The sequence below is a fragment of the Petaurus breviceps genome, unplaced genomic scaffold, assembly GCF_028583685.1.
Source record: "Petaurus breviceps papuanus isolate PSGF00001 unplaced genomic scaffold, PetGlider_PUasm1.0 37, whole genome shotgun sequence".
NCBI classification, from domain to species: Eukaryota; Metazoa; Chordata; class Mammalia; order Diprotodontia; family Petauridae; genus Petaurus; species Petaurus breviceps.
The window spans coordinates 8,598,231-8,607,932 of record NW_027186296.1 but is presented as its reverse complement, the minus strand read 5'-3'; the positions used below and the strand labels follow the sequence as shown (position 1 = coordinate 8,607,932).

The 9,702-nt window shown below is 41.3% G+C and overlaps 1 protein-coding gene across 1 annotated transcript; it reads right to left on the bottom strand.

The window, feature by feature from the left end:
• Nucleotides 1–311: 311 nt before the first annotated feature.
• METTL17 (methyltransferase like 17) lies at nt 312–9,691 on the bottom strand. Its single transcript, XM_069097727.1, has 14 exons — nt 9,538–9,691; nt 8,214–8,367; nt 7,992–8,123; nt 6,130–6,211; nt 4,400–4,481; nt 3,993–4,066; nt 3,387–3,481; nt 2,898–2,968; nt 2,601–2,708; nt 1,954–2,022; nt 1,341–1,391; nt 1,035–1,127; nt 665–849; nt 312–558 (listed from the first exon to the last, which is right to left on the bottom strand). Exons 1-14 carry the CDS (start codon nt 9,613–9,615, stop codon nt 453–455), a joined length of 1,380 nt encoding a protein of 459 aa, XP_068953828.1. The 5' UTR covers nt 9,616–9,691; the 3' UTR covers nt 312–452.
• Between the last annotated feature and the right edge of the window lie 11 nt (nt 9,692–9,702).

Here is a 9,702-nt window from a genome sequence, read left to right as displayed (position 1 = left end):
GCAAAAGGGGAGAAAGGACAGGAGAGGTGGTTGCTGGTTTCCCTGGGCAGGCTACCTGCAGAGCCACATTAAGACCTGTTGAGCCAGTTTTCAGAAGACCTGGGGGTGGCTCTTGTCATCTAGTTTTCCCACTACTCCCAAACAGGATTCCCGTGGTGAACAGGGATTCTTATATAAGGGGCAATATTAGGATGGGATAAGGACTAGGTGGGAATACAAAGAGCCTCAGAATTAAATTTTATTACAATGGTGGGTCAAAACTTCAGTGAAGGAAACCCTGAATCCTTCCCTGCTAAGAATCTCAACACTAATTTTTTTTTCTATTAAAAAAAAAATTTAATTCAATTAGCAAGTCAGAGGGTACTTGGTACCCTTATCATGAATCCCTGGGACGTTTTGTTTTTGGCAAGGATGGCAAAAACTGGGAGGTGTTAGCCAACTAAGGTCTCTTGTCAGTCGTCAGAAGGATCTTGAACAGGGGCTGGCGGAAACTCCGGTGAAGTGGTCAAAGGCAAGCAATCTCCCCAGCTACTAGCACGAGCACAGCGATATAAGTGTCTATGAAGAAAAGGAGGGACGCTTCAATATAGCTTCCCTGTCCCCTTAACATCCATGTGAGTTGTATATCCCTTCCTCCCCCTCCAGTTCCTCACATGTCTTGTACCTGCCATGTCGTCGGGCAGTAACCACAACATGCTGGAGATGGCCATCAGGGCAACACAAATGGCAATGTACATGACGTGGCCGTTTGAGGACAGGCTGGGTGAGACGGGCCCATTGATGATCCTCCCCTTGAAGGCCCCGGCTTAGGATAACCAGAGAGAACTTCTCCTCCTTGTGACTATGGTTCTGATGTAAGGACAGGAAAGAAGGTGATTGGGGGAAAAACTTAAAAATAAAGGACTTTATTTACTTTCTTACTTTCAGGCCTGACCTGAAGTTCTTCTCCTTCCACAGATCAGATCATTTGGCTCCTCATTTTAACTGTACTTTGTGTACTCCCTCATTCCCCCCTCCCCCATCAGCATGCTTACCCAACTAAAAGGGATGGTGCTGTATGCTTGGGAGAAGCTGCAGGCCTGGGGCTGGGAAGCAGACAGCTTGGGGCAGGGAAATTCATGGGGGCACTGTGGAAAAAAAAGAAGTAATGAAGGTTAGAGAAACCAGAAGATAGTTATATAAGATAGAACTGGAGAATAGGGTAAAGACAGTGGAACTATGAGTATAAAGTAAACAAATGGAAAGTAGGATAAAATAGGTCAGTCTCCCTTCTTCCACTTTCCTGGCCACAGTTGAGCCCAGAATGATTTCTACTGGTTCAATCAAGGAAGAATACTCACTGGAGCGAAGACGTGTCCAGGTCGATGGTCTATGGGAGATTTCTCTGGTCTCTGAAGGACCCCCCCCCAAAAAAATATATATATATGTATATTTCAGTGGTTGAGAGACCCTCTCACCCTTCCCACCTCCCACAGTTCAGTCACTGTGCCCCACCTAAAGCGTTTTTCACCAGTCCTCCTTCAGTCATTAGACAAGAAACCTCTGTCAATCTAGGTGACCACTACCAGTACTTTAAGGTATACCTGAAGCATGGGGAAGACAGTATAACTCAGTGTGCAGGATGGTGTGGTCAAATCACCCTCATACCCTTACTGGCAAATTCTACCTTTTCAAACTCTGCTGGTGTGCAGCCCAGGAGGCTCAGACTCCAGGGGTGACTTTGGGTCAGTTACTCCGTGCCCCTTGATTTTACAACAGAGATATACTAGCTCCTACACCCCTGATGCTTCAGAAACCTACAGTCCTTGGTTTACTCGCTTCTCAGATGGAAAGTCATTATGACCCGGGACAATATGCTTATTCAACTGGGAGCCATCTTCAATACACTGTTGAGCATTCCCAGTTTTCAAGGGCATGCCAGCTCTGAGGAAGCATGGTAGAGAAGAACCTCACTCTCAGGACTAGGTCCCTGGCATCCATGAGGAGACGATGTCCAGTTTTTGTTCCATTTTCCACCAAAACCTGTGGAAGAAATTGGAAGATGAGTAGTCTTCAGTTTAGAGCTGATAATTAAAACTATGGGAGTGGATGAGTTCACTAAGAGAAAGAGTACAGAGAAAGAAAAGAAGAGGGCACAGGAGGGAGCTTTGGGTACACCCACAGCTAAGGGATTTCTTGTAAATAATGTTCTAGCAAAGGACATTGAGGCAAAAGGAGAAACAAAAAGGTACAATGTCATGGAAACCCACAAAGCAGAATGGTGTCATGATGCAGGGAGGTGGAGAAGGATGAAGACTGAGAAAAGGCTATCAGATTTTGCAATTACGAGGTCATTAGTTACTTCTGAAAGGGTAGTTTCAGCTCAGTGATGAGGCTGGCAGTCAGACTGCAGAGGGTTTAGAAGAGAACGGAAGGACAGAAAATGAAGGCAACGAATATAGATAGTTTTCAAGGAGTTTGGCTGAGAAAACAAACACAGACAGAAGTTTGTGGGTATGATAGTGCCCGATGAAGGTCTTTTAAGGATGGGGGATATTTCACACAAGAGAATTTGGACCCCCAAGGGGTTTACTGAGAGGTGAAGGGAGATCTCAGCTTACCAGGAAGCAGCCTGTCTTACGCCATAAAGTTTGGATGACTTCGATTCGATCGGCCATGCTGGGCAACTCACTTAGAGAGAAAGCAGACACCACCACATCAAATTGTACCTGGGAATCAAGGCAAGGGAAATTTTAGACAGAATTTTCTCCATCCCTGAGGGCCTCCCCCAACTTCTGCTTCCCTTGGGCTTTGTTTCCACCCATTGTCAAATATTCAGGTTGTGCTATAAAGTCAATGCTGAAATTTTCCATGTGCCTATCCCTCTTCCAGCAACAAAGAAGAATTCTGGTACTTGCCTTTGGTGAGACTGGGAGAAACTGCCTAAAAAAGACTCCTGGAATATGAGGTTTCCCAGAATCTAAGCCACCTGAAGAACAAAGAAGAGAATTGATTAAGGTGTGTCTATGTACTTGGGGGGCAGATGAGGGAAGGGACATCTAAATAGAGAGTAAAGGCTCCAAGAATAGAGAAAAAAAGATAACAAGTATGAGATGGGATGAAGAAGGAAAGGCATAGGAAGAGTAGAAAGAGAAAAGGGTTCCTTCTCTTGTTTTCAATCCAACCAGCCCATTCTCTGCTCAGCAAAGGATTCTGCCCTTTGCCTACATCTAAGAAAAATACAAAAAGGAACTGAACTTGTTTGATCTTTTGGGAGAATCTTTTTTTTTTTTTTTTAGGGGATGGGAAATCTAATTCTCTTTCTCCACTCTGTTACAACCTCGTCTACCTAATCCTTTGCTTTTTTCATTTGTAGATCATTTCAACAACCACTGCCTTACCCTCACCTTTCAGAATCCTTTCTGCCAAGGCCAACATGGAAGCTGAGCTGTCCACACACAAATATTCACGAAGGCTCTGGCCCCAGGTATTATAAGCAGCCCTGTGAAGATAGGAGGACAATCTAAAAGATCTAAGAGACAGAGTTCTTAAACAGAGCACTGCTAATACATACTCTCCTAAGTATACTAGTGAGCTATGTAAGATAAAGGTTAAAAACTAATGATGTCATTTCTATTAATTTCTCTGCACCTTCTGGATGGAGGATGGAGGGCAATGGACTCAGAAAAATGTTTGTACATTAGAAATTGACATACAGGACCCTACCCTTGATGTTACATTCTCTCCTCCCTTTTCTAAGTGTAGCTCTTATTTACTTCCCAAACTCTGACCCATTCTTCATGCTTCTAAGACTCCTTTCCATGTTCCTATCCATTGTTCCTTTCCTAAGCTCCTATCTAGAAATTAATTAAAGCAAAATATGGATGACATCTGTGCCTAATCCTTAACTACACTATTCTCTAGAATCTACTAGTTTCTTGGCTTTGGAATGGTACAGGTAGGGTTTTCTTAGGCTGGAAACGATGGGGCTCATGCTGACTTGAATCACTCACCAAGTAACAGAACCAGTGCCTGAGCCAAAATCCATTAAAGTTTGTGGCTTAAAATCTGGAACACGAGCTTGGATCTGAAAAGACAGAAGGTAACACCTAAGGTGGGATGCCAGGAATGATTTGAGGCCTTGTTAGAGATTACTCAGAATAGAGGACTAGAAGAGAGGTTAGAACTTTTGAAAGTTTCTGAATACCTCAGGAACCCTTTATATTTTTGCTTTTTGGAGGTGGGAAGGCAGGGCAATTGGGGTTAAGTTACTTGCCCAAGGGTCACATGGCTAGTAAGTGTTAAGTGTCTGAGGCCAAATTTGAACTCAGGTCCTCCTGACTCCAGGGCCAGTACTCTATTCACCGTGCCACCTAGCCACCCCAGGAACCCTTTCATAATAGAAGCTAAGGGGTTTTACCTCATGGAAAGCTCTGGAAACAGCTGCAAAGCCACCATCTAGTCGTGCTGCCATGTATACCAGACTCAGCCTTTCATCATAGCTGCCAAAGAAGCCAGGCATGTATAATTACGTCAAATCCTATAGATTTCAAGCCTTTCGGTATCTCTTGCCTCTATCTGATGATAATTCCTACATCCTCTATTCCTAAGTCATAACTTTAGTATGTCTCACTTGGATTACTGCCAAAGCCCCTAACTTACCTTTTATCCCCCTGTCTATTTCAGTTCATCTTAGTACTTCTAGGTTCATTTTTCTAAAGTAGAGCTTACATTATGGCACTTTCAGCTCAAAGACCTTCAACAATTATGCCCTGACAGCCATGGGAAGCGCCCAGGTACAGTGGGAGAGTGCACTAGATTTGGTGTAAAGAAGACCTTAATTCAAATCTGATCCCAGACACTTACTAACTGTGTAGTTCTAAGCAAATCACTTAACCTCCTTTATTCTCCGCTTCCTTTGCCATAAAATAGGGATAACAATAATGCCTACCTCACAGGGTTCTGGTAAAGAATGAATGAGATAGCACAGATAGAGTAATTTGCACATTTTTAAGCAATATAAATGTCAGTTGTTACTGTTACTATTATTATTCTCTTAGCTTGTCATTCAAAGTCTTCTAGGATCTGTTTCCAACCTACACATACAAGATAATATCACATTTCACTCCTCAGGTACTCTAGTTGGATAGGACCATTCAATGAACTCAGAAGACATCCTTGATTTCTTAACTTTATGCCATGGCTCTTCTATTTCCTACACTTAGCTGAGTCTCCCTCCCATTGCTGATATACTGAAATCCTGCCCCTTCAGGGCTCAGCTCAAATGCTAACTAATTATTCTACCAAGCTTTCTCTGATCTGCCAGTTTATAGTTATTTCTTCTTTGTCTGAATTTATAGTCTATTTGTACTTTTCTTGTGTTTTTAATTTTTCAGAGCATAAATTTCAGTTCTAAACAGTATTAAACAGGGATAATCTAAAATTTACATTTAATCAGCTTGATACTGCTACTAAGACCTTCCCTTTCCTTCCCTTCCCTACAAATCCTGAAGGATCCTTTTTTCCTGCTTATTTTTATTTTTTCAATTAATAACCTCTCAAAATTAATTTGTCTTTCCCACTACCGCAAACTGAGCAAAATACAACAAAACAAAAATAACATATCTCTAAAAATATAGTTGCACAGTCCAGCAAAACAAATTCCTACATTAGCCAGGTCCAAATATGCACATCTCTTCATTTTCAGTTTGTCATCTCTCTGTCAAGAGATTAAAGTCTGTTTCATCATCCTTTTGAATTATTTTCATTGAAAAGAGATCTAAAACTTTTCAAAGATTTTTTCTCTATATTTTTGTTATTACTGTATAAACTGTTCTATTGGTTCTGCTTTACTTTGGTCTGCGTCAAAACATAACTATCTTCTCAGTTCTCTCTGAATTTATCCATTTTATAATTCAAAAAAACATTAAAGTTTTGTTTTTTGAATTCCAAATTCTCTCCCTCCCTCCAGTCCCTCCCTCATTCTCTGAAAAGGCAAGCAATATGATACCCAATCTTTCTTTTTTCAGTTTATCAGAAAACTCCCTGAGTCCTAATACCCCTATCTCTTTTCTTGGGGTAAACCTTCCTTTCTTTCTGATCTTTATGATAAACACCTACCCCCTCCACTGCCCTGGGGCAATTCTTTACCTCAGTTTTTGCCAATGGTAGACAGTTTTTCGTAGCGCACTCAACACAGCTCCACGAAGCTGTTTCTCTGACTGTAATGACCCTGAGAAGAGAAAGCAAAGCAAAGACTAGAGTTTAGGAACAAGCAAGATGAAACCTAGAACCTAGAATGGAAATACCCTTATCCCTTGTTTTTTTTCCAGCAGGGACTTAAAACCCAGGAAGTTTCTAGTCTAAACCTATGGAAAAATATTACATAAAAATAAAAGACATGTTCTGTGCCATCAGAAAAATGGTTTAGTCAAAGCATTATTCTTTCTCCAATAAGTTCATTTTCCCCTAGCTTCCCCTTATGACATCTATCACTAATTCAGTTTTGCTTCTGTGTAAAGGTGATGAGGCTTGGATGACAGGATAATGGAAATTGCTTTGATCAGGAACTTCCTCACTCTTCTGTAACACTTCTTTCTAGTCCTGGGTCTGTGGAGTCTAGCTCAATTTGCAAAGTTACTTACAAGTAGCCTCAGAAATAGCTACTCAAAGTCTCAAACAAACTAAAGGGGTAACCACCTATTATAGAATATCTATACAAATAACAGGCTGCTAGGTGGTGCAGTGCCAGGCCTGAAGTCAGGAAGACTTATCCTCCTGAGTTCAAATATGGCCTCAGACACTTTACTAGCTGTGTGACTCTGGGCAAGTCACTTAACCCTGTTTGCCTCGGTTTCTCATCTGTAAAATAAGCCGGAGAAAGAAATAGTAAACCACTCTAGTATCTTTGCCAAAAAAATTCTAAATGGGGTCATGAAGGGTCAGACATGATTGAACAATAACAATAAACAAAGTATAGCATATGAATGTAATGGAATATTATTGTGCCATAAGAAATAGCATTTAGAGGAAACTGGGAAAAGTTCTATGAATTGATGTGGAGTAATGTGGGCAATACCAGAACAATTTATATGACAAGACACTGTTATAGAAAAATAACTTTGAAAGACTTTAGGACTCTAATGCAATGATAAATTGTGAGTCTACAGGAGAAAAGATGAAACATCACCCACCTCTTGCCAGAATTGATGGATGTAAAACATAAATGGGATATACATTTTTGTTTTGGCCAATGTGGGGATTTGTTTTCCTGGGCTCTGCTTAGTTATGATGAGGATTTAAAAAAAAAATTCAATAATGGAGTGTGAGGAATGGGAGAGCTAATGCTCACGAAATTAATTAAAAGAAATAGCTGCTCATTCAACACTGACGCAAGTAACAATTTATGGCAGATCATAATTCAAGTCTGAAGTCACTGACACTTCTTTCTGCATTTGTCCTGAAGTAAAGTGTGCTGGGAAACCAGGAATGTCATAACTATGTGAAAACACTACTGGAAGCTAGTTCAAATCTAGGTTAGGCCATGGGTGTGATAGAGGAATGTATGTGGATGGGATTTCATTCTACAGTATAAGCTGGGAAGTTCTAACACATTTCCTGATCATTCCTGATCCAGATGATTGTAGAGGAAACAAGAAGGGTCTGGACATGGACTGCATATCCAGTCATACCCTGGTATGCAAAGTACAACAGAATCAAAGATGTATAACAATAGCTGATATTTTACGTATGTTTATCAGTTACAGAGTGTTCTGTACATATGTTTTCTCATCAGGTCTTCATATCTAATATTTGTGATAAGTAATAAAAGTATTAAATAATTTCCATTTTACAGATACATCTAGCTTCTAGTTGTTAAGTGCTATTTTATGACTGATTTGACCAAAGACATTGGAAAATTGACATTTGTCTGCAAAGCTGATTTAAAAATCTTTGCTCTCTTCTTAAGTAGTCTAATTTGGCTTCTTCCTTTGGCCCATCTTAACCTTTACCTGTATCCTGGAGTTTATTTTCCAGCTGTATTGCTTTTTTGCGTAGTTCTTCAGGTTCTGTTGGAAGCTTCCGACTCCAGAGGTAGTTGGTGAGTGTCTGAACCTGCTTCTCTATGTTGGGTATAGAGCTTTCTGTGGGTCAGAGATGAAAAAGGGTAATTTCGTTAAATGAAGATTCCTTTCTTTTCTCTACTTATTTACTTGATCAAGAGGGTTACTCACCCTGCACAAGTTGCTGAGCTGCAATGACCAGGGCTTGTGGCAGCTGCACTTGGGACAACTGTAAGATCCCTGGATGCTTACGATGTGGTCTCTTCCCCAGGAAATCTAATATATCATTCTCCTGGGACACTCTGGGAATAAGGTCAGAAAGTGCCTGAATTCCAGAAAGAGGAAAATTGAATGAGGTAAGTTAGCATTTGAAGAAATCTGGGTAATAATAGCTCACCTTTTTGTAATACTTTAAGGTTTTTCAGAATGCTTTATATATACTATTTCATTTAACAATAACTTGGGGTAGCACAGATTGAGACTGAATTTAACCAACAAGTAATTTATTAAACTAAATTTAATTATTTTTACACTGTTGTGGATGGAGGCATAGTGATAGCACTGATGGTAGCATAGTGCAGTAGAAGGTGTGCTGGTTTTTAATCAGCAGAATCAGAGTTTGAATCCCACATCTGTCACTTATTACTTGTAAACTCTAAGCCTCATGAGGTTTCATTTGTGAAGTCAGTGGTTTGAACTAGATATTCTCTAAGACCACTTCTACTTCTAAATATATTTTAGGACAGGAGTTTTCTCCAGGGATTGGGAGGTTTCTCTTGCCCTGAGGATTGGGGTTCTCTCCCCAAAGGTTGGGTTCAAAGGCTGAAAGACTTTTAAGAGCTGGAAGGTACTTCCAATCTGATGCACAGCTGTACAAGAATTCAGTCTACATACTACATACTCAACAAGGAACTACAGTGGGTCCAAGACATCACTGTCAGTGAAAGTAGTTTTAATGAGCAGAGTTGATAAATTCTGATTTGGGGGTTACTTCTTCTCTATAGGGTTCCATATTATGCAAGGTATAGGTAGGTTTAGATGCTGATCCCAGCCAAGAAGCCAAAATAATCTTGGAAGTAAATCCAGCATCTGATTTGGGCATAGCTACAGATTCTGGATTACCCATCCCTCTCTAGCCAGAAGCCTCCTGCACCCCCTCCATTTATGAATTCCTTTATGTCTACGCGTAGTTGCAAAGCTGATTCCCTGCCTCTCATTCTCCCTCTCCCCCCTCCCCTTTTCTGTCTCTCATCTTCCCTTTTTCTTTTCTATCACACATCCTCTTTCTCGGGATTTTTAACTCTGCATCGCTCTTCGTGTCTCTATCCCTCTATGACTATAACTCTTCTGTCGTGTGGGATGACAGTTTTTCATGTGATCAAACACACACGTTGATTTAGCTCGGGTGGGCTCCCCCTCATAGGCTTTCCGGATGTGAACAAGCAGGGCTATTTCCAGAAGCAGGGAAACGCGCGGGGAGGACAGAAGTTCTCACCCGGGACAACGGGGCTCCCGCCGGCTGGCAGCTCCATCTTCTCAGGCACAAGGGCCTCAACCTTCTGGTGGCGGCCATGACTTCTGCGACGAACCGGAAGCGGAAACCGAAACTCCTGTGACCCTCCAGAGCCACTTCCACCTCAAGCTCATCCTCAAGAACCGA